The 26231-nt window shown below is 41.7% G+C and overlaps 1 protein-coding gene across 3 annotated transcripts in view; it reads right to left on the reverse strand.

The window, feature by feature from the left end:
* The window catches only part of STON2 (stonin 2), a 76136-nt gene that overhangs the window by 25486 nt on the left and 24419 nt on the right, over positions 1-26231 (reverse strand). For all 3 annotated transcript variants that reach the window (XM_069858631.1, XM_069858633.1, XM_069858632.1), the window contains exon 4: positions 24867-25064. In XM_069858631.1, the coding sequence (XP_069714732.1) occupies positions 24867-25064 (198 nt within the window). The remainder of the gene's footprint in view (positions 1-24866; positions 25065-26231) is intronic.

Below are 26231 nucleotides of genomic sequence, written 5' to 3' on the forward strand. Positions count from 1 at the left end.
GTAACCTTGGAAAACAAGAGATCTACTTGACACATGACGAAATCTGTGCTTGAGCTCTCCAAGCTGGATGTGAAGAAAACCGTTCTTGGGGGTAAATTTTGCTGGTGATCTGGGATATGAAAATTGGTTCACCCATAAAACAAATCGAAACCCAACTCTTTTATTATAGGATCTCAGCAGCTGTCAGATGGCAGCAGCTTGACTATGCTGGGGTAAAAACTGCCACGGTGGACCAGCCTTCTTGTAAATAGCTTCATGGGACATCAGGAAGCAATTACCAAATGCCAGAAAAACCTAATTGCGCCTCTTCTCCTTCAGGAACTATCACTTAGGAGAAGACAAAACTATTTTTCCTCTCTCTCCCCTACATTTAAACAGTAAATTAAGGTAATTCCACCCCCACCCCCCTAAGTTTTTAGCCCTGTTTAGTCCCTTCTTTGTGCCGGGTCTTTTGTCTTGGGGAAAGACAACCGTCCGGCAGACAATAAAGCTGCCTGCAAACCAGACATTTCTGCAGAGGCAGGGATGTCCGAGACAGCGGCATTCCCAACCTGTTGCTATAGCAGCGGGTGGATGGGCAGGACCGCGGGCAGCCCCACCGCCCGGCCGGGGCCGCGCTCAGACATCCAGGGGAAGCGAGAAATGTTAACCCCTGTGTGCCCTCCCCTAGCACAGCGAAGGAGCCCGGGTTTCCATGCTGGGGATAAACGGTGTCTCCTCCAGACTGGGAAGAGAGCGGCGATAGCAGATCGAAGCGCGCTGCTGGCGCAGGGTGGGTGCGGGTGAGCTGCCACCAAAGGCGCTTCTCTGGAGTTATTGCTTGTACAGACAAGCTCTGATGCTAATTACAGAATTTGGAATAGATCAAAACCACAAGCAGCAATCAGGTTAAAAACGAGGCGTGCCTGGAATGGATATCCTTCTGGGTCCACCAAAAAAAAAAAAAAAAAAGAATAACAAGGTGAGTGGAGAAACCCACGGTGTCCTTAGTTGTAGTCATTTTCCAGGATGCCGAGCGGTGGGCTTGCAACTTTAACACACAGCAAGAATTAATCCTGCCTATTTTATCTCTTTCTCCTGCACAGCATGCTACAGTAAGAACCATTAGCAGGTCATTTAATGGAAGTGGCAAACACCTCCCGAGTACAAAGAATAAATATAGACAGTTTGGTAGCGTTACCCTCAGTAAATTCAGGGCAGTTACTGCAATCCCTTATGCTTTAACTACCTTTTGTCTCTCAGCATCGAATAGGTACATGCAGCTTTAGTGTATGCAGATTTACACGGTTCACACCTAAGATTTGCTGTCCAGAATGAAAACTTCCGGTTGCTTTTTGTGATAGGAAGATTTTTTTATGATTTTTGATGGCAAAAAAAAAAAGAAAATAATAATAAAAAGGATCTGTTATCCTCTTATTTCCCTTTTTATTCACGGTAATCTCCAGATACAGAAAAGGAGCGAACAACCTGCAGCAGAGACAAAGCAACTCCCTTTTTAGTCAAAAGTAGTCTTACTCTTGATTCAGTTGAATGAAAACAAGGATGCTGCCTGCAGCAACTGTCTCTTCCAACAGTTTGTAAACTACATTCATGCAAGTATGCTGAAATCTGAGAGTTTCTTCAATGTCTTTTTGGCCTGCAAAACTGACTGAAAATCTCTTGAGAACAGGAGCTCTCATAACAGTATCTGAACTTCAGGTCAGGACAGAAAGTGTCCTGGATTAGCATTCCAGAGAATATTTCAGTGATTCGCTGTTGAACCCAGCTGGAACCTGTGCATGCTCAGGCAGCTGCGAAATAGACAATAAGCTAAGCTGAACTGAACAAGTTCCAGCTTCTGAAAAGCTCTGGAGTTTGGCTTAAACTTGGGAAGGAGAAAGTTAAGGTTGATTCTTTTAATCTACATTACTTCATTCATTTCCTAGCAAGGGACCACCTGGAAAGGTGATCACCTTGTCTACCCATGGATAGCCAGATGCCAAGCAGATTTCACTACTCAATGAAGACTCTCCATGGCTGGTTAGGTTGAATGCACTCTGCAGGCAATAAAAAAGACAACAAGCAGAACTCCTATATTCTTGACAAAGAAAAGGGAGCCTCTCTTGCTACACTGAGCCAGTAGGAATCACTTGTAAAAGGAAACAGTTCTGTCCATCTCATTTACTGTTGTCTGTACATATGTTTTACCACGATCAGTCTGTTCAACAGTATGTACTTAGGAATAACGTGCATGGATTTCCCTCAGGTTAGGAGGGTCAGAGGGAAGTAGGGATGTTAAGCAATGGAGGGCACCTTTAGAAGCAGTCCATCTCACTCTGGAAAAGATTCGGATGGTTATCACCTCTGGTGCATTCCCAAGGCTAAAAGAACTGATGTAATATTAGGATTTAGGAAAACAGAAACATGAAGCAGAAAGGAAATAATTTCACTTGCATATGTAGCACAGCCTGGTTCCTGGTGGACCAGTATGACCCAATGTTTTGTCCAGAATTCAGGAATGTATAAAAACTGTGGAGGGTTCAGAAAAGATCCACAGCAGCTATAGAAGAATAAAAACCCTACCACACAGCAAAAGACAAAAGCTCAATCTATTTAATCTGCTCCACGGGAGATTCAGGAACAATCAGCCTGTAAGCACCTCCACAGAAAATTATAAAAGAAAAATCACTGCAATCTAATAAGTGATATGTGATAGTTGGAAGGCAACATGCAGAAACTAAGATTAGAAATCATGCTGAGTTTTAACAGCAAAAGCAATTAGACATTGAACCTATCTACCAAAAACTCTGTATGGTGAAGTCCCACATCATGGGAGTGCTTTAGGCAGGTAAGATTAGTCTAGTTCTCACAGGAACTAAATTGGGGAAGCGCCATGGTTTGTGATACACAGAAGCTTCAGCAATGTTTGCTTTAAAAATGTTTGACCTTTTAATCTCCTTGGGAAAAAATACAGCAATGGTTATTTAAGTAGCTCCATCTTACTACCTTGCTGTGTGATGCATTTAGAAATAGCTGGAGCAGCTGATGTACTGCTCCATCACAGAAAAACATTAATGTAACAAGATTAAGCAAGGAGAGTTGATGTAGAGTTGAGTATTTTGAAATTGACTGTAAGGAGTGTAAAGTAAAAGCTAAAAAGAACACCAGGCCAGTATTCAGGAGGTCAAATACCCCTGTGAGTATGTCCTCACTCAACCTGATCTCAAAGTGCTCAGACATACATGCTATGTATACTGCTGTACAAATTGCTGTTTAAAAGTAACAGAGAAAGAAAAAAAAAGAGTTGCACCAAATTATCCTTTCTTATAGATCATGATATAGTTAGCTGAATTTTGCTTTTTGCACTTCAGAACTCTGTTCCAAACATACACTTATTTGTAAATCCAGCTGCTTGTTCCTCTGTACACGAGGGCAATGCATTTCTCCCTTTTCAACAAATACCAAAACACTGAAGTCCTCTAACAATGCAGTGCTTGACGAATCTGAATTGCTCACTCACCCACTGAAATTCTATACAGAGCAGCTCAGAGCTGTTAATCTCGCAGCAAAACCTGCTTCCAAACCTTCCCTTTCTTGATCACTGCAGTGGGCACAGACACAGATTTCCATTATCCCTTCAGCAATATTTGGAGAAAATTAATATAACTCGTTTTGTATGTTTCAGTTTATCTTGTTGTACCACAGAGAAGCTTTTATCAACAAGGAAACAGCCTACTTTTCCTCCAAAAAGAAATAACCTCCCACAAAAGTTCATGAACCAAACTGCCCTCCTCCTCCCCCACATCCTCCTTGGCTTTAAAACACGGTGCATTTTGTATCAGTGCAGTAGGCACTATGAATAAGGCACAGGAGGATATTAGATGCTGATTTAGTTGTAAGCATACAACTTAAAATCCCCTTTTTAATCACTTGTTCCTAGAGGACCAAAAGTCAACCCTCTGCTTCATCCTACCAGTTTTCACGAACTCTTTTTGTAAATATTACTTTTCTACGTCTGTGGCATCACGTCAGAAGTTGCCTTAGACTTTATGGGCTGAGAGGTTTCTTCCAGTCTTCTCTCTCTGTAGTTTATCCAACAGTCATCCTTCTGTCTACCCACCCGCCTACCCAGGCACTTATCAGCCCCTGCTGCTAAGCACCTTTCTTCTAAATGAAGATATCAAACCCCGCCAATACAAACCCCTAAAAGCAGAGCGCTCAGGTGAACGGATTCGCTCCTTGCTGCACTTACCCAGGGCTCAGGTAACTTTAGTTTCACAGTGTCAGCCGCTGGCGTGTTGGTCGGGCTGGCTGCCTCTGCCTGCGTTTGCCCATGGCTGCCTGCTGTGGGAGTTGAGTGGGGAGGTATGCACCCTGCGTGCTGGAGCAGGAGCCGTGGCTCGCCGCCTGCCAATCAGCCCCTCTCTGCCGAGTAGGCAGGGCGGATAGATGAAAAAATGTGCAGGTTACGTTCAGATCTAGCACACCCAGAAAAGCAGGAGGTGGGAGACGGCCAGAAAAGCTGGAAGCAGCAGGCTGAATGGGTGTGAAACTTCATGTTAAACACTGCCAAACAAAATACTGAAGTTATGTTTTTTTCTTCTTTCATAGAAAAGCTACCTTTTCTGAGCCGCAAAACTAAACCAAACCCAACCCCAAAGTATTTCAACTGATCACCTAGCAAGAAATGTGGCAGGCTGCTCCCTGTGTCAGGAGCTGAATCACTGTGTCCAGTTAACTCTTCAGACACCAGCTGGTTTTAGGACCAGGATTTTCTTTGGCCCCTCAAGTAAAGTGTTTTGGGTTTACTCCAGATTAGATAAATAAGGAGATAATTTTAAAATGCAAAGTACTTACCACATTTCAAAGAAGTCAGTCGGTCAGTCATTTTTAATCCCTACGTTTGCACCTTCTTGGAAATATTTTCCTACGCCTCTCTCAGATGAAAGGACAGAAATTAGAGGATGACTTCTGATCATTGGAAGCGTACGAAATTCTAGTACAGTCTTAGAGAAAGAAAATGAAGGGCATAAAAATCCTGTTTTTAAAGACCAAACAAGACAGATTTATGACAGTGATAACAGGATACATCCATTTGTGATAGCAGGGGATTAGACTTCATGATCCAGGAAGTTCTTGACGATTCTCCTACAAAAGCCAAGTGAAGGAAGGAAACCTATGCACCAAGTAGCCAGTGCTCCACCTGCCAAATATATCTCTAGGACTTCCCAAATGTCCCATTTTAGCCTGTGCTGCCTGTCCGTGCCCTCACCCCTGCCCCAAGCAGTTTGGATGTAAGACCGAAAACCACAGGAACAATCTGTCAGTGCCTCTGAGCAACAACCAGCAACCTTCTGCTCTCTTGCTACATTTCTAGGGTTACTCACGTTTTTTCTCATTTCCCCTCAGCGGTAACTAGGGGGAAACAAAAGATGAAAATTTGGGATTTTGACACACTGAGGAAAACAGAGTGTTTGAAGGCAAGGTTATCTGGATAATTTGGAAATCAGTCCAGAAAGTATCTGGCTTACAAATAAATTATTGATTTGACATTTAACTATTAAAATAAATCAGTACAGAAATAATTTTAAGTACACTGAATTAACAGCAAAAGGTAACGAATTACAATGTGAATAGGTACTGTAGAGATAAGCATGTTGTACAGGAGCCTTTCAGGTGGGGAAGTTATAGTACAGCATGAAATAAAGCTGGTGCCTGCCAGCCTGCTGAAGAGACACAACTGCCTTATTAATGGGGTACATTTGTATGGGCAGCTGACAGGGCAGAGTCAGTAGTTAAATGCTTGTCCACAGGAAGACAAACGAATTAGGAGCGGCCACCTAATGTTCCCACCTTGTGCCAGCCTTCCATCCAGGCCTTTGCAAATTTGAGCCCAGAGTACTCACCTGAAATTAGATAACTAATGGCAGAACTGGAACATTTTTTTCTAGCACCCACAGGTCTGCAAACCATGCAGGGATCCATTATGCAACACCGTCACTACTCACTTCCCTCCTGTTACTTATTGTAACAGTTTTATATAGCAGATAGGGCTTTCTCTATCACTGGAAGAAAAAGAACTTTTTGTTTTGCAGAGGCTAAAAATTCCCTGGCTTGCAGCAAGTTGAGGCTAAGACAGAATGAGATGGAGAAATTTGCCCAAGGACAAACTGCTTAAAATAAAAACTTTTAAAGGTGTGGGGCTTAAACCAACACCCTGGCTGGAAACACAAAAACTCTAACCTACTCTTGTGATTTTCCAGATGAACAATGATCCATTCTCATTCATCCTTCCTCTCCCCAGCCAAAGGAAACCTTCATGTAGATAATTTTGTCTGCTGTTCTGTCTGTTGCCTCGATCTTTTTGTGTGAAACAGCAATGTAAGATGAGCAGGGCGATGAAGTCATCTTGCCCTAGACTCTCTCTTTTGTTTCTTGTTCCCAATTAAAGTCCATAATTAATCTGGCCATCAAGACAGAATGCTGCATGGGGTGCTGGGATGTCATGGACATACTGAAGCAAACTTGTTTCTCAGGAAACAGAGTTTTTTTTCTTCATGTGGGATTAGTCCCTTGACCCTTTGTCTAATAGAAACTTTTAAAAGTGCACAGCAATTAACTCTAATTAGGAGTAGAATCAGATTTGTGGAAAAAAAAATCTGCTATCCAAAAAATACATGCATAAAAATGCTGCTCTTATCTCTAAGCTGAACACCTAAAAGACTCTCGACAGCCGGTGTGAAAAATCAAAAGGATAAACACATAGTAAAATGCCTGTTAGGCTAGTGACTCAGGCTTTCTGCTTGGCTGTGGGAAACTTAGGCTCAACTCTATTCTTTTTTACACAAGAACTAACTTCAGCTTCATGTCCTTCATCCTAAAGAAGGACCCAACCTGCCCTGCTATTGCCAGTTTGAGTCCAGTCTGTCAAATCCCACTGTGGGCCTTCATGGAAATCTTGTCAAAACTGGTATGGCCAAAATACCATTCCAACAAAACAGGAAAACTAGTTTAGGAAATTAGTTTAGGAAAACTAGTTTAGGAAACTAGTTTAGGCAAACCAAAACCATCTCATCAATATTGGGTGTCTAGTCTACCCCATCCAAGATTGTCGATGCCTGCCACTTTTTTTGCCAGAGATTGCTGTAGATAGCTAACCAGCGGAGCTTTTACTCTTACTGCTGAGGCCTGTTTGACAGCCTAATTGATCAAGAGTCCCTAAGCTCTCCCAGCTATCCATGACAAGGTCTACTTTTCATCACAGCTCATCAGGCTTTATTCATATTCATCCTTACAGAAGATGAAACCTGGATGAAAGTCTGTTTCAACTGTTACCTGAGGCATTTGAAGTATAGATAACAGATAAGGACTTGGTCTTAAGCTGTATCTTGTCACTGCTGGCCTGTGTTCATCCTGCAGCAGTTAAGGAAGAGAAAAGGAACCAAGCCCAGCCTGCACAATTCAACTGAACACCATCCCCTGTCAGCTGCATTTGGCTTGTGTTTATCTTGCAACCAGTGACTTCGAAAGAGCAGCCATCCCAGGATCTTTTACCTGGGAGGAAAAGAGCAAAATTAAACCTCAGTGGCCTAGAACAAGTTTATGGAGTACCATCCTGGCAGGACAAGATGGTTTAGGTCAGGATATATTCAAAGCAAAAAAGCACATAAGGAATGAAAGGCATCAAAATACATTGGGAGAAAAGATTAACTGAAAGGCAGATAACCCTAAGCTGTATAAGACATAGCTCAATCTAGGCACTAGTCAGCTAAACACAGCTTCTCATGACTGAGAATATGAGCAGTGAAACCTACTAACACCTGGGAACATTGTGAGACATGGTCTCAGAGTTTCTGCTTGTTTATGTGTTCCCCCATGGCTGAAGCAGTGCTTTGCCAGTAAGCGTTTAAAGTCTGTGAGAAGAAGAGTGCGTAAAGTTCACAGGTCACAGACCAATGCCCAGTTGGTCCAGTTCTCATGCTGGGAATATTCAGAGACACCTCCTTTACTATCAAGGATGGCCTAACTGCACCTGTCACTGAACTCCATGGCAACCTTACTGTGGTTAGAAATTGATCCCTTTGGATGCATCTCACATCACATGTAACCAGACCCTTCTCCAACTCTGAGTTGCTGGCAGGAGCTCTGTCCCCCTCAAAGATAAGGCTGTTTCAGAAGACTCTGAGAATCTTATTTTCTTCACAGACTGGTTGTATACCACCTGACAGAAAATGCTTCTCCTTGTGCTGCGAATCAATCCATGCTGGGCACTGAAGAGGCCTGGATCTCTGTGTGTAGAGAGCGACAGAGGTGGGTGAGAAAGCCAGAGGTAAGACAGGGGTATTATTTGTAGCCCTGTTAGGACCTATCTGATTCAACAGCCCCTTGGTTGGGTTTGTCTGATGCTCACCTATCCCTTCCAAAAATGTGACTTAGATTTTTGTTTGACGTCCTGCAAGAATCTACAAATAAAAGCATGTATACACACACACATATATAGAAACATATATTTTTATATGCATAGACACATTGAAAGAGAAGCACCCTGGCTCACCTGTTGCATGCTTCCACTGCCTTGTGACTTTAAGGCACAGAAAAGAGAAAGGCTTCAATGCTGCATAAGCCAGTGCCTGGGGGAAGAAACTTCAAGTCTTAACTCCTGACTGTAATAAATGGAAATCATACCACTTCCTCCAATGCAGTAACACTGAAATGAACAGAGACCTAATTTAAAGAAGCAGAAGACCAGTGCCAAAGTAAATGCATTATCCTCAAGATTTATTATGAAGATATACAATTTAAAACTCTGGCCTTTCATTCTTCTCATGCAAAGCAACCTCTGACATGCTTCTAGAATTACATATTTGTGAAACAAGTCCTAAAGCTTTAATGACTACTACAAAAAGCTGTCTGCCTTATTAGATATTATTTATAATAACTTTATCCTTAATAAGTAGAAGGTGACTTTTAATCAAAGACTCATGGGTAGTCTACTTTGATACACAGAAGCCACACCTATTGTAACTTACTCCTGGTTCAAAAAAGAGGTGATGAACATATGGACCACAGTGTTTGGAAGTGGAGAAAAGCCTCAGTCACCCTGATGACAGATGTATTGCGTAGCCGAGTTTCTTTATACCAGTTTAGAGGAAATTTTGGCCTACTACGTCCCCTAGCAGGTTGCCAGCACAGACAGTATAGATTCACTATGACAACTAGCTTTATCCTCATCTGCCACTCATTTCCATGGGACTGGGATTACATGGCTAAAATCACATACCACTCAATCACTTGAGGGATGCTCCAAGTTACCTTGAGAGCAGTGGTTACACCAAGAGACAGTGAAGTCTCGCCCAAGGTGAAGAGCTACAGAGCTACTATTTGTGTTAAGAATGCGAGAAGCCAAACAAAGGCTTTTCAAATTTGAGGCATCATGGTTGATTTGTCTAGGTCATGGTCTGAATGGATGATGGGGCCAAATAAATTCTCCAGCCCAGCAACAATCTTAATGAAGATTTGTTCAGCCAGCCTTATTAGCAAAGAACTCTGCAGTGCCTTAGGAGGAGGGGCTGCTCTGCTTTCAGTAGGACACAAAGGGTGCTGATTTCTAATCTCTGCTCCATTTCATGCTCTTTAAAACTCATAGACAAATTATAAAGTATGAGAAGCTGGGGAAAATAAACACAGTTCATAAATGCAGCCTTTGTATTCAAACTCCTGCGGAAGAAACCACAGAGTATAAAATTATGTTGGAGGATCTTCACTGTTCCCACCATCTTACCTCATCACGGGAATTAAAAATTATTTTATCCTTACAGTGCTAGTAATAAGGAGAATTATCAACAGTCCTGCCATTCATCACAGCAGACAGTGAGATAGCAAGGAACATACCATGGCCATTCAAGTCTCAGTTCATTGCCTTAGTGATGCTAGCAGTTATTCTTCCATGCAATTCACACTGTCACCATTTTCACCACTTGTTCATCATTTTGTACAGATGCCAACTTGAAATTTACTTGAAAATAAACCATATTGTCAGGTTTTGCATACACCTGTGAGATCTTAAACAGTTCTATATATTCACCACTGTGTTTTCCTCTTTTTAAACATCTTCCCTTTTGACTGCACACAGTCAATGTCAAAACTGACTTTGTTAAACGCATCACAAAGCCAACTCCATTTATATAAAAAAATACAGAATCAAGACAGAGCTGTCATTTTCTGAGTTGAAGGCCTTTAAAACAAAAACTAAAGGAACATAAAGGGACTATTAGGTTCTTAAATTTTGGAGGAAAAATAGCAAGGACTATTTACCTCCCAATAATTATTATGCAATTAGACTAAAAATGTCACAAGAACTTATGCTACACTTTATTTTTGGTTCTATGACAGGTTCAGTGCAACTCTATCAAATTTTCTCGTATTATGTGGCTCTATCATGTTGCCCAGAAGGTAATTACACTGTAAAGCATGATGATCAGTTGCCTCCATCAGTTGCGTTCACTGATTTGATTGGCATTTTCCCAAGTGGGACTGCAGTCATGGTATTATTGAGTGTAGTAAATAAAAATATTTTTTGGGGGGGTGGGCAGGTGAATGATTTAATGAACTTTGAAAAAAATAAAATATTTAATTGTTTTCCTCCATAAAAACTGAATTTTCAAGATCTCAAGATAACACACTTTTCTTATGCAACCACAGAAATCCAGATACAAGAGTTGAAATCCTAGTGTGTGTTACAGAAACAGAAAACAGCTAGGAAAACAGTACAGTTTCAGATTCTTGTGAGGTGCAAAAAATATCATCACTGATGAAATTTAAATGACACTCGAGTGCACTTCAGAATACCCTTAACAAATGCTAGAATTGGTATGTATTTTCTCAAAGAATACCATTACTTCATAACTTTGCACTGTAATTATCCAATTATCCAGTCATTAAACAGCAACTTAAGTTCTTAAGTAGAATATGAAGAAATTCTTTTGCATGCAGAGGAGTCTTCTGCCAAGTAAAGGGGAATGACAGTCCTTTTACCCATCTTACCTTCACTGCCAGGAGGCAAGATGCAGCAAGTTCACCTACTAGGAACAAGTTAAAGCCATCTGCATCACACTTCTTAAGCATTTAAGTTATTTTAAATTAGAATAGAAAAAAAGTGCAACACTCAGAGGAGTTAAAAATGGACAGGAAGAGAGAAGACCCTGACATGGAGCAAGGGAAAAGGCACCTTGTGGGTGAGAGAACAGTTCTTAGAGCTAGGTGATGGATTTTTGAGATTTCAGCAATTGAAGGCAAAGTTTTATCTCTGCCCAGCATCTCTCTACATCACAGGTGCATAAAAGTCATGTAACATAGCAAAAGAAATTGTGGAAAACATTAGAAATTTGGATTAAACCCATATGGGTACATGTTTTATCATGCTTTGTTAAGATGGTGTTTATATAACACAAAAGCTGTTGGGCCGTATCAGAGTGCTTTAGTAAAATCTAGTAAAACTGTAAGGATGGAAATTATGGATGAAAAGAGTGATCTCACTGATGGTCTTACCTACACACTGTACGGCAGTTTCCAACCAAAATGATTCCAGAGCACTGCATAGACTTCACTAACTAAGTACAAACTTTGTATTGTGAAATAACAGTCACCTCTGAGAAAGAATACACTTTATAGAAGTGTACAAAGGTCAGCAATTAAAAAATAGTCTTTTCTTCTGAGAACTGCAAGAATGTATAAGAAGGCAGTATCACTTACAATTATCGTACCTAAAACAAAGCTGCTGTTTCTACAGAAAGCCTTTGCTGGATTCCCTTTTCTATTCAGAAAGTACTAGCAGCCAGGACGCCCAAGAGCCACTTCGAAACTTTTCTGTAAAGCAAAGGATGGGCTAGAGCACATGGATTAAATCTGTTCACTACTTAAGACAGTAAACAAGAATACAAAGGCAGAACAAGCATAGCCTAGTCATCTGTCCTCCTATTTTCTTCTCTTCACTTTGTCCCTGTAGAAAGAAATCAAGAGACATCTGAGATATCAGGTCTGGGAGGAGAAGCCTACCTGGACCTGGTTCTGTGCTGTTTGACTTGAGATCTCCTTGGAAGCAAGCCCTAGGCAATAATGGGTTAATCACAAGTGTCTTTTCACACTGAAAACTAACTCCTCTCCCTGGCATCTGATGAGGGATGAATCCTATTGACCTGCTTTTCCTTTTATCCAGCAGACAAGAAGCTACTGGCTCAGGCAAAACTCTTCTCTTTTGACACCTGTTTGCTCCATTAGTTCAGGTTTGGATTGCTGAGATGCCCGAGACAAACTGTTTTTGTGCTGTGGATGCAGCTGGACTGTCAATCTCAGCAGAGCACAGCTAACCCCTTCACCGCAGCAGCACCCCAGCCCCCTGACCAGCAGCTTAGCTTGGCAGGGGGACAGAGGGTGGAGCTCTGCACAGGTACAGGGCAGCCTTACAGGGCAGCGGGCACGGCCGTGAGCACACACACAGCTCTCTATTACAGCATCTAGAAATCAGCTGCACCCAGCATCCTCCACTGCAAAATGCAGTCAGCCTTAATGTGAGTACATTGAAGAAATTGCATGGCTCTTCAGCATCCAAGTCTCTCGGTAATTGAAGCACGTCGTGAAAGCAGATCACACTCAAGGCACCTTCTCTGTATTTCCTTAAACCCCTTGACTTCTTACAACCACCCCTCACCCCCTCATTGCTACAAACATCACTCTCATGCGAACACTTATGCGCATTGCCTCTACTCTGTTACTGAGATGCCTGCCATCTGGTGTTGATGCCTTAGCTACTGGAGCACTGACCTCTCCTAGCTAACCTGTCTTGAACTTAACAGGTGATCAGTTCATCTGATGCTGCCTGTTTCTGGACACATACACGACTAATCAGGAAATTAAGTGCTTTTCATAATGTTTTTACTATGGTGCGACAAATAAGCTGATCCCTGGAAGTCCAGGACACAAAACAGCCACAGGAGCTGAAGCAGATCTCCAAGGAAAGTCTGAGTCCTGTAATTTCAAACTGAGCAGAGATGGAAAGCATACCTACAGGGTTTGACCATGTAATGGGGAGGCTTTTATACTACTTTGTTTATATCTGAAGAATTTACAGTGACACAGGTTTTAGTAGAAATGTATGATCTTAGCAGAGTGCTGAGTACCTACTCATGTTGTTATTCTATGACAGTGTCTTCACTGCTCTTGTAGCTGTGCTAAATCAAGCAGAAACCTGCTCATGAATGATGCAATCTGTCTTTAACCTTAAGGCCAGACATACCCAGGAAGCCTAAAGTCTACCATCAGCAAGGACTGACCTGTGTGTACAGAGATAACAAGTGCACAGCCCTGCTGAAACCTTCACAGCTAAGCAGAGCAGACTGCCTGATTTCAAATACAGCCTTTAAAGCAGTGCAGCTTGGTTGCTTTACCAAGAAAAGATTATTCTACTGACTGAGTCAAAGAAGCTAGATGAAGACTGTGGAGTCCAATTAGAGCACTGGCTGAACAGGCACACCAGCATTCAAAGGGAAACAATGTATGTGCAACTGCCTCGAGAGGGTGAAGTGCCTCAGTGTCTCTCCCTCCTTGGAGATGAAGAACTCAAAACGTTTGCAGGGAATCTTGCAGGTCTCCCAGGATACACCATAGTTCATGCTAATAATGTGTTGCTGGAGGCAACCAAGCCTGAACAAACAAATCAATCTGGAGAAAAGGAGTGATGGATTCCTGAAAGTAAAGCTTCCAGTAAAGCTTCCTTGATTCTTTTGTGTAAGCTTTCCCACCCAGATCCCAATTCTGGCTGGCTGGTGAGGGGCCTGCTGCAGAGGAGGCACAGCAAAGCACCCCGAGCCAACCTCGTGTCCCACTTCCAGAGCCAGCTTGCTGTGCCTGGGACAACGCTCTGCTGCCCTGAAGTGCTGCAAAGCTGGCGCGTCAAATACACTGACACTCTCCCGTTGTCTGCTTTGCTGGATGGACCACATGTCTCTCTGTACCCTGTGCACTGGCACGTGCTCCTTTTCCATCCTGGTCCCTCCGGAAGATTCATGCCTACCACACAGCATACAAATGCACTGTTAAGTGGAGGCAGAACACAAAAGGCACAAACATGTAGAAATCCTTCTGCTGTTTGCACTGTACGAAGATTTCTGCTGGAAATCTCAGGAAGAGGATCAGGCTATGTGTTTGGGCGAACAGAATCAAGAATATTCTTGGTGCTTATGCAAGGACATGAATTTATTTAACTTCTTTCAAAACTTTCTTCTTACACATTTCTTGTAAGAACACGTGTGTATCAGCACCACGCTCACCATTACGCAACCACATCAAATGTTTTCAGAGAAAGATAATTCATTTCATATCGGGGGCATACTTAAAAAAATATGGAAAATGTAAAGCTTCACAGCTGCCTGTGAAAAGTACCTCTTATTTGCATGGAAAGATTTGTACAGATAGTTGTAGAGATTCTTTTAATTACTATCAGACATCTGCAGTTAATGACAGTATGGCACATTTATATCACCTTTTCCAAAGACTCACAGATCTACCATATCAGTCTGAATCCAGTCGTTTGTATGAATCCAGCACCATTTAATATCTCCATCAACGACGTACATAGCAGGATGGAGTGCATGCTCAGTAAGTTTGCAGATGACACTGAATCAAGTGGTGTGGCTGACACACCTGAGGGACAGGATGCCATTCAGAGGGACCTGGACAAGTCTGAGAAGTGAAGTTCAAAACAAGGCCAAGTACAACATCCTACACTCGGGTCAGGGCAACCCCCAGTATCAATGCAGGCTTAGGGATGAGAAGGACTTGGGTATACTGGTGGAAGAAAAGCTGACCATGAGCTGGCAACATATGGCAATTGTATCTTGGCCTGCATCAAAAGAAGCGTGGCCAGCAGGTCCAGGGATGTGATTCTGCCTCCCTTCTCCATTTTGGTGTCCAGCACTGTGTCCAGCTCTGGAGCCATCAGCACAGAAAAGCCATGGACCTGTTGGAGTAGGTCCAGAGGAGGGCCACAAAAATCAGAGGGTGGAATCAGAGGGGTGGGATACCTCTCCTGTGACAACAGACTGAGAAAGGTGGGATTGCTCAGCCTGGAGAAAAGAAGGCTCCAGAGAGACTTTACTGTAGCCTTCCAGTACTTAAAGAGAGCTTATAACAAAGATGGGAACAAACCTTTTAGCAGGGTCGGTTGCAGTAGGAGAAGGCACAATAGTTTTAAATGAGAGGAGGGCAGATTAAGACTAGAGATAAGGAAGAAATTTTTTACGAGTGTGGTGGAACACTGGAACAGGTTGTCTAGCGAGGTGGTAGATGCCCCATCCCTAGAAACATTCTAGGTCAGGTTGGAGCAACTTGACCCCATTGAAGATGTTGGACTAGGGGGGTTGGACTAGATAACCTTTCAAGATCCCTTCCAACCGGAAGTATTCTGCAATTCTATGAATCCAGACTTAGAGCTACCCTCCTTCTGGCCATGTTACCTGTGGAAAGCCATCCTCTTCATGTTGCCAAAAAAACAACAGTTTTAATGTTCATTTTAACATAACCCAAAACCTGGTAAAGCATTAAGTCTAAGTTTAGATGCTGTCTGCATTCAGATAATAATCAAAACAAGCTAGTTGCTGAAACACCTATTTCAACATGCCTGTTAAGAGTTACTCTTTGTTAGTAACTGCTGATCCCCTATTGTCCTATGCCTTACTTTTCACTTTTGGTATGGAGCATTGAAGATAACTATGTGTTAGTTTGTCTGTTTATGCTGGTCATACATTAAATTATTCCATTGCTCCAAAATCCACCTTAGGACATTTCAGGAAACAGTGTGCTTTGTAATTACCACATTTGTGAAAACTACCAACAAACCACAGGCCTGAAGCCAAGGTGTCTATTGCAGGCATGTACTTTCTCAAATGCTGTCCACATCGAGATTTCAACCAGTGAGGAGACTCCCGAAAGCAGCTGCACTCACAAAGGTCAGAATCCCACAGTCTGTGCTCAGAGAGTTCATGCTTCTTCTAAGTGCCAGCGTGCAAGTCTGTGTCTGCATATGCAGAGCCAGCTAAAAGCAAAAAGTAAATGGCAGCCAACGGTACTGGACTGCCAGGCCTGACAGATTGCTGGCTGCCCTGTGCCAAGGATGAAGATTGTTTGCTCTGCCTCCAACAGCTGATGCCTACCTCTGATCCTTGTCCTAGTCCTGCCAAGGGCACAGGAGTTTCTTCTGCAAGCAGCAGTTCTCACACCCTTACCAGCAGGCAGATGAGAAAGCCTCCAGCTCTTGCTCTTCTTGTCTTTTTTGGCCCTGTTTCTCCCCTCCGTGCGGCAGAAGCAGACCCTGGCTTCAACTCTGCTACCACCCTCCACTTTGAGGGGCTAAGTACGGGATGCTGCAGGAGCAGGTCTTGTATCCTCAAGCACGATGAAGCACAAGGCAGTAAGGAGGGGTAGGGAAGCAGAGGATGAGTGAAGAGGGACTCCTCACCACATCCACAGCTTGTCAGGCCCCTCATCTGCACAGAACCCCTCTTCCCACTATTGGCCATCCCTGCCCAACTCCATCTCCCCTCCCCATGTTCCTTACCTGACCAGAGTGCACAGTATGTGGCAATATGCTTGTGCCACTGCACTCATATAAATGCTGAAGATGCATATCTTTCTTTTGCTCCCTAGCGTTAGTTTAGTTATGTAGACACTAATTGGCACCTATACTGGAAAGAAAGGTATCTTGTCCATATCTTTTGATTTTCAGAGTGGGTTTAGCTTCATCTATGGGCTATTTCTCTTTGTGTTACAGAGATTACGTATTTTGTCAGTCTCACTGTTTCATCCTCCCCTACAACTAGAACCCTTATTGAAGATAAGAACTCAATAAAGCAAATACAGGACTAGTCTACCTGGAAAGCTGGGTCCCAAGGGGCCCCATCTTTCTCAGAAATAATCTTTGGTGGTAATGTTAAACACTGGAGCTAAAGCAAACCACATATATGCATATATAAAGAGCAAGGAAGTAGGGCCGTGGGATAATTAAACATTAACACATCTAGACACTGTGCCAAAGCTAACGATACTTTGCCACTACTCCAGTAAGAATAATGATGAATAGTGATAAAGCAGGCTAGATAACTAAAAGGAGGGAGTGAAAATGGAAATTAACATTAATGAGGTAAGAAAACATTTTGGAGAGGTTACCGTGCTCATACCAGGAGGTCTGATAAGCTCCATTACAAAACTCTGAAAGAACTGACATGTAATTGCAGCTTTCATCACAAGGATTATAAAAGAATCTGTTCAGACAGTGAGGGTACTATATGACTCTATGGTACTCTCTCTATATATACTATATACACAAGGGTAAAAATGACTTCAGGAAATGCAAGACTGAAAGTCTGACTACAATAGTATACAAGACTTAAGTCGCAAAAAGTAAAAAGCAGAAGATAAAAAAGGAGGTGGAAACTAGATTTAAAAGAGGTAGTTTGTTCCAGCCATACCCAACAGGTTTGTTTGACAATTCATTTTCTAAAGAAAAGATAGAACTGCCTGTATTAGAAAAAGCATTTAATGTGGTGCCACCTGGGAAAGAGTTATAATGGAGACTCATACCAAGTGAAAAACAAGCTACAAGGAAGATATAAGTTATAAGATAAATATTACCTTAGAGCAGCTATGAGCAGCATTTCTTGATTACGACAACATTATTACAACTATGTTTATCCATGTTTTTAAACAATCACCACGACACAGAAATGAACATGCTAGTGGTATTTGCTGAATGCACACAATCAGGAGGTAGTGGAAACAAAGGAAGATCTGGACATCTTACTGAAAAGAACTGTTCATCTTGAGGGGACTGGAGTAATAGAAATGAGATTATATGCAATGAAAAATCTAAAGTTTGCAATAATGCATTTAAAGACAGATACATTTGTTACAATGAAGGAATGCAACAATTATGCATGAGAGAAAGCGATCTAGGATATTCACAGTCAATCTGAATATAGTGAAAGGGCATTTGCCTTGATGTACTAGTACAAAAGGAAGTGAGACCCTGGGATGTATCAAGGAGAGAATTCCAAAAAATAAGGAAACAGTAACAACTTGATACCAGGCTATGGTGAGACCTCAGTCTGTGCACAGTTTTTGTCACCACATCCAAGAAAGATTAATTCAAACAGGAGCAAAAGCTGAGAAGGGCTTGCTCAGATGAGAAGAAGAATAGAGAAACAGTATACTGAAGAACTTGTCTCATTCAGATTAGCAACGGAAAACAGAGAGGGTTATAATTACACTGCATAAATATTCAAGGGGCTTACACTGAAAAGGGTAAAAAGCTATTCGAAAGACAATATTGGTATAAGAACACATGGATAGGAAATAGTCATGAATGTATTTACACTGGTGTCCTGCGAAATAACTTCCATCCCTATGATCTTAAGTGAATCATGCTTAAAGCTCTTGGAAGTGTCCACACATGAAAATACACCATCTTCAATAAACTGCTCACTAAAGTCTGCAATTAAATGGCATAATTTCTACAAAGCCCATAATGTGCATGAAAACACAGAGCTACAGGACATATGTTGGAAGGATCTTTATTATCTTTCTAGGCACCGAACTAAATGGCTCGATCTGGAGTGGAGCACACTGAGCTGCAACTATTTGAAAAACTGGAAGCAATTTCAGATGCCAAACCCAGATCTGGACTCCTCCACAATAGGTACTGAGCACTTGAAAGATTTTTTATAAAAAGAAAATCCTAAGTGATTAGTTGAAATCAGTTTCCATGAGATTTAGTGCAATATCATTAGAAAGTTTACACGTAAATTGGACTGGTATTCACAGCACAAAATCCAGGACCACTCTTAGCAAACAAGATCAGAACTGAGAACGTAGCATGTTCCTCTCATGTGATGAACATGAGTCATAATCCAAACATCAGTTTAACGTTAGGCAGAGGATTTTGGTCTCATCTGTCAAACATAAGGACAATTAAAACCAAATTGCTTCTCATAACTGATGAACAACTTTGTTATGCAAGATTCATATCATATCTGTGTTCTAGCATTATTTGATTTGATTAAGGGTAAATCAGCTAGCAAATGAAGATGTTGAAGTAAAGGCATACACAATCTCTCATTCAACTCTCTCCATTTCTGGCTTGAAAGACCAGAAATTGTTACATCTTTTACCTAGCATCGGGACCAAATAAAAGAATAAATGAGGCAGAAGTCCTGATAAAAATGGACATAAAAAATGATCACAAGAAGCTCCTAAGCACACAGATAAGAATAAATTGTCAACATAGAAGTTAGAGGGTTTGCTTAAATGATTCCTATATTCATGTTAGTTTTAAGAAACCTGCTTCTCATTTTATCCCACACTGTTCTTGGAGAAGATGACTCTCTAACTGATACCCTAAAAGTGTTCATCAGCACTCTTCCAGTTCTTGTGCTGTGTAGTCCAGTAATTCCATGAGCCTTTTTTAGGTTTAGATGATAACACAGTGACGGAGAAACAAGCAAATCCATGCATTTCAGTATCATGAAATTTCTCATTCTTATTTGCTGTCTGCTTCTGCCAGCCTTTCACCTGCTGTTTTACACTGCCAGTTCTGCTTAGCCCCTTCATATTCAGACAGGGAATTCCATATGGAACTGGGATCTCTAATTAAGTGCACATAAAATGATTTACAGCTCCTGTTAATTAGTATTACTGCAGGAACCTTGCTTAATTCTCTTGCCACATAGAATTAACAGTGGAAAACGTGAGTTCTCAGGTGGGTAATTTCTCTGCACAGTGCATCCTGCGGCTGAGAGCAGCAGAATTGGGTTCCCTGGGGTGCAGCTAGCTCTGTGGGGCAGCAGCTGCATCACCATGCAGCACCACAAAGCTGGGACAGTGCTGCACCACTGCTACATCGTGCCATTTTTGTCTTCTGTCAGTGGTACAGCAGCATGCTGCCAGGATCTGAATGCAAAAGATGAAATAACACCATTGAAGGTTGCCACTGATGTTTCAAGAGCTGGCTGCAGGGAGGTGTCTCGATACTTTGTCCTCCTAGAGGCTTTAATTTAAGCTCAGAAGTGATTTAGCATCCCACAAAACTGCTCCAAATAAACCTAGTCTTTCTTCTTCCAACAGAGCAATCCCAGTCAACTGCTGGACTTCAGTATTCCATCTCCAATTAAGCTTCGAACTGAAATGTCCTGCCCAGCTGTAAAATCTCCTACTGAACTCCTCTGGCTTATCACATAGGCACGTGGTTTTCTGCACTGCATTAGAGAGCAACTGGAGCCAATGTAAACACTGTGGCTGAGGAATCGCAGCTTTACAAACACAAATAGAGGGCTTCCTACCACCTAGTCTGCCTCACTGGCATGAGATAAACTACAAAGTATCTACCCACCTTCTCTTGGGATACTACCTATATAAAGAGAGATCAGCAGGTCAGACTCACAAGTGGGACTGGAATTCTGTCTGCTTTCCTTTCAGCTGATCTGACGAGGGGTGGAAAGAGTGAAATTCATAAAGATTACCATGTAGGCTCAGCACTTAGCTCTTTTGTAACTAAGTATAATTCTGCTATAAATCCACTGGTTTTGTAGCCTGCACTTCAGAATAACCATGAGGAAAAAAACTCAGCATCTGAAATAAGAGATGCTCCTTTAACTGTTTGCAGCACAAGGCCAGTGACATGGATGAGATCAGAACTGTTTCTATGCCGGCAAGCGGGCATGAAAACACTCCGTTAAACAGCAACATTACTATATTCTTAATATTTTTTTAAAAAATAAAATGTTTTTAATTAAAATATTTCTAAGCAATAATGAAAATCAGACCCCTGTTACCGCTTTTTCCTCTCACACTTTGCCTCTTCCCTGTCTTAGAACTGGTGTTCTCAGAATGTGGAAGAGCAAGGAATGCCTGATTAATTCACAGGAGTAAGCAGGACAAGACTCGGCCTTGTAGGAATTATTAGAAGCAAACCCTGTTGGGCTTTCTTCTAACTAGTTTCTTGCTATGAGAGCAATGATACACCCCCTCCTGCACACTGAAACTCCTTATCAATCCTGAGGAAAAAGCAAGAATCTGATGGTCCTACAGCAGCTTCAACCACTCTCCTTTGGCAGGCAGGGTAACAGAGAAGATAAGTAATCAGTGCTGTTTTCTGGGGCATAGATGAGCAGATATTGAACCTTTTGAGGCTCAAAGACTACATTTTGCCCCAGCTGAGGACACAAGAGATGGCAGAGCTGAGCTCAGTGACATCTCAGTTCTGCTTTAAGTATTATAACTAGGATAGTCCTTTTAAAATCGAAGTTTAGAAGAGTTGGAGATGGCTGAACAGGGGTAAACTTTGCTGCGATTGATGTTAATGAAAAAAATATTATGAAGGCATTTGCTTAGGATATGCAGAAATGGCTTGGTGAGGTTCTTTGGCCTGAGATATACAGGAGGTCTGACTGGATAATAATATCATAGTCTTCCCTTCTGACCTTAATGTTTATGAATCAGATGACTGCAGACCAAGCTTATTTTGTAATTCTTTATACTCTATAGGCAGAAATAAACTTCACTTATTGTTGTACTTGTTCTTTCCTCATTCTAACATTTTCCCATTCCTCCTGACAGATTTTCTGTGCCTTTCCTTCCTGCCATAGGGAGGGACTGAGACAGTGACTCTGGTCCACTGCTTATACCTGCAATGTTCAGCTGCTTCAGAGGGGAAGAGTGCTAGACTATATAGAACATTTCTACTTCACCTAGCTGCAGGCTCCCTCACTGCAAAACAGGGATTAGGATTCAGCACTGCTGCAGAGATCACCGGGATACTGCGGATTTCTTAAAGCAGCCATGAAATGTTGAAGAGGAGCTGATTTCCAGTACACAGGTCTGATTTGGGTTCAAGACTCTTCTACTGCTCTGAATTACCTAGACCTAGCTTCCTGGTTCTGTCCTACCTACGCATTACTGTTAAAGAAGTTAGAAAAGCCTTGAGAAAAATGTAGTCTGATAAGTAAGATATAAAACTCCTGAATTGCTAGCTGGTGGCTGGCATCAGACATAAGGAAGAAAAAAAACCCCTGCCTCTGGTCCTGAATTTAGTACTTACAGATTGGAGTTGTACAAGAACACATTTTAGGTGCTATTTACTTGTGTTATTCTGGAGTCCTCTCCTGCTTGAAGCAAGGGTTTTATCATCCATCACTGCAGTCTCTCCAGCTAGCTTTCGCAAGCTCTCACATACAGATTTTTTCATTTGTCTGGGAGTAGGACACCAGAACAAGTTGGTTTGTAGTTACACAGCGTAACTCAAGTGCAGTTCTGGGTAGAAGGTGGAAACCATCAGCATTTGTCCCCTTGCTCTGGTAATTAACACGGAGTATCTTAAGAGCTTATAGCCTTGTTTCTGGCGTTCAGTGCAAACACATTGCACAACTGTAAAATCTGTTCATTTATTTGCCTTCCATTACCTTCAAGAAGTAGCTGGAGCTAAGCTTGCCAGAACTGTCATTTCCAAGTTTCTAAATAAAAACAGCAGAATCCCCCTAAGCCATGCAATTTACTTTGAAAATAACAACATTCTCAGAATTAGCTGCTTGTGCTCTAACTTTCTGGATTTTGAACAGTTAGGGGTCACATATGCAACCTTCTATCTCCAAACATGCAGATGTTCTCAGAAAAAAACAACTTAGCAATTTCCTCAGTATCCCAACGGTCCTAGAGCTTCAGGGGAATGACAAACAGAACAACTGGTCAGCAAATTGAACAGTCAACACCAAACACGGCGTAGCTGCAGCTCTCCTAAGATACAAATGAAGAGAAACAACAGAACTAGAAACAATGCTCCTAAAATAGCTATCAAGGAACTTATGTCTACAAGGCTGATCAGCTTTTTATATATACACACACAGAGCGTTATTACATAAATATAGATAGATTTTATTATATATTCTACTACATTTATAAACTAATATATAATGATCTATGTAACTGTCTTCTGTTTTATTGTATATGTATTTATCATATATAATTATTTATTTTATATCCAAGTCAGCATTTAATTTTAATGTATATAAATTAAAATTGTCTTGGAGATGAATGTTGAAATGCAGAAAGCCTCATAACAGATCCTAGCGCTTCCAGATCTGTAATCATAGCTACAAGGTCTCTCCCTTGCTCCTCTGACATGCAGATATTTGGCCATTTGGCCTTTTTTGAAAGCTGAGACAGGCATGTGCTTCAGAATGAATAAATAGTTGTATTGTATCAGTAACAGAGATGTCCTGTGTTACTTATCTTGTAGAATACAGCATAAATGCCAGAAGTTCCTGCTTCTTTCCATGCTCATTGATCCAAGCTGAGAAACACTGCAATGCATGGTACGAAGCTCTGAAGCAATGGGCCACTTTAACCAGCACCAAATACAGCTTCGTGCATGCAGTGAAACCCCAGCTGTTGTAACATGTTTGTTGTTATAACCATATAAACACGCCCATGTTAACTGGGCAGTCAGCTATCACTTGACGCAAATTTATTGTCTAGATGCTGCATGCTAAAATAGCCCCCTATGCTGACAAAGATGAAGATAAAATAAAAAGCTTCTTAGTACCAGAGTTCAAACTAGCACAGGCAATAAAGAGCAACATCTTCTAGATTCACTTCGATTGAAAAGCAAATAATCTTTTTCAGTTCTGCTCGTACGATAGCTACCTTCATTGCTGTGAACTGATACCTTTACGAGACAGCACTGAGCTTATCCAAACTCCATCAGTCAGGAGGCTTTCTGCAGCTCCCCCTGTACTGAGGGCAAACTCTTGAGGCTGGGATCATTCAAGTGTCTACCATACGATATCTTCGTAGGTCATATCTTACATAAACACATGCACAAGATAAAGCTCAAGCCTATGGAATTGTTTTACGCTGAAATCTCATGTCAGTTGTAATAAAGTCGATTACCAGTCGATTTCACCTGCTTGGAGCCTACCAGCCCCAGGAGAGGACAAGGGGGCTGAAGATTTGGTAGCCAAGGTACTGATATCAGCTCTGGCTGCTTTTCTGTTGCTCACTGTGCCTTCATCCCACCCTCATGAGTAGACAAAAATGCATGACTACTTTCTGCTTACGCTCTTGTTATGCAGGAGTTTTCATCCTAACTCTGCATTACATGGGTGGCACTGCTCCACTTTATTTCTTCTGCTTCAGAGATTATCTAGAGAACAGCTAAGGACAAATGAGTTGAAATGCCACACAGCACATTTTTCCACAGTCAGGACATCACCTGAATAGATCCCTACAACATCAGGCAAAGAATTCTTAAATGATCAAAATCTGCTACTGAATAACGCTCTGTCATCTCCAACGCTCACTGTGTTACTTTACACCAACAGTGCAAATAACGCATCCAGCAGCCTTGATTTGTGTCTTGGCATTCACTAAAACAGAGTGGCATGCAGAGCTGGACCTGCCTCAGCTGAACACACTGGTGAGTTAAGAAAATTTCTGCACAGAAGTTCAGGAAGGGCAGCCAGCTTCTCCCACAATATAGTGAGGACCAACTCCTAGATAAGCTTAAGCTGATGTGGTATGTGAAAGCCAGAAATGCTCCAATATTTCACTCAGACCTAAGCCCACCAAAAAAACCATATTTGTAGTTGACTCTTACTTTGGGAGCCTGCACATGTCAAAACTGCATCAAATCGAGGTGTGGTTTTTTGGGCATTGGACAAGAATAAAGCGTTAGTCTGCACCATTCCTGAGTTTGTTTTGCTTTGGATCCTCTTCCTGTAGCTCATTTCTGAGCAGCAAGTTTGAGTAGCATCAAGACTGAGATGGAAGCTTGAAGGCTTCTCCCTTACCAGCTGAATCTGCTGCAGACGTTCCACCACTGGTCAAGTCCTCAGTATTAATTGACTGCAGATCTGTGTAGGAGGGAGCAACGCTTGGGCTGCTGGTGTCCTCCGAGTTGGTTGTCCAGCTGCTCTCTGAAGCATGGGCTCGCCTCTCAGAAGAGTTAGAGGAGGGGGAAGTCCAACTAGGTGCTTTTGATGGAGACACTGGATGCAGAAAACAAACAGGTATTTGTTAGACTTACAGGGCAATCTTCCAGAAGATCACAACTATTCCACAGACACATGCTGTCAATGTATTGAGACTCTCTAAATACAAATTCCCACATCCCCAGCAACACAGTAGTTTATAACAAACACACAGCAACTTAATTAGTGCCTGGCACCGTCACCTTCTGGTGGTTGGCAGCTGTATGTTTTCCTGCCATTCAAGTATTGCAGAAGCCATGACTTTTCAGAACAGGAAGATTTCATGTTTATGCCACTGCTCACAAGATATTAATATCTATTTTGTGCAAGACAGTGGAATTTTTATAATACCAGAGATTTCTATAACATTGTTTTATTATGTTTAATTAAGCATTCCCTATGTATGACACCCGCTCAAATGTAGTTGTCATCTCAGGAATGCTCCACATATGGGGGAGAAGTAGAAAAATAAACTGAAATTGACTTATTGATGTGCAAGAGAAGTGGCTTTTGTTTCTAGAATATGCAGGATAGAGCACCCCCATTGGAATAAACTGCATAATATTTCTGTTTAAAGTAGGCCAAAACCCCTGTTCCACTCACTTGCCAGACTTGCAGTTAACTTGCAGACAGTTCTGTCTAACAATAATCTAGACTTCAAAACACAGTCTTATACACGCAGTGCTAAGAAGGTGTATTGTGTGCCCTTCATGTTGTATGCTCTTTGCCCACAATATCACTCGAATATTAGGAACACTGAGTGACTCTACTGAGGAAATAAAAAAAGTGAGGAAATAAAAAAAAAGTGAGGAAATAAAAAAAAGTGATTAAAAAAACCTTCCTGAACTAAGGAAAGAGGTACTATACTGGTAGAGACTAAGTCTAATTTAATGTCAGCGTAATAACTGTTTTCTACATTAGTACATCTATGTTTATCTTTTAGATCAAGAAAGATCTCAGTGCATCACAAATTTTGCAGTTACAGAATAACTTCTTACACAGAGGTTCTTTTCTCAGCATGTAATACATATACAACCCTTTTCAGGTTCATAGATTCTTTGGAAGAGAAAGGCAAATTAATGTTCAAGAGGATTTATCTCTCTCAACATCATCCCAATGGTGTGATGGGCCAACACCCCATTACAGAAACCTCGCCATGTGCATAGAGGAAATATTGAAACAGAG

Source organism: Phaenicophaeus curvirostris, chromosome 5 (assembly GCF_032191515.1).
Source record: "Phaenicophaeus curvirostris isolate KB17595 chromosome 5, BPBGC_Pcur_1.0, whole genome shotgun sequence".
Taxonomy (NCBI): Eukaryota; Metazoa; Chordata; class Aves; order Cuculiformes; family Cuculidae; genus Phaenicophaeus; species Phaenicophaeus curvirostris.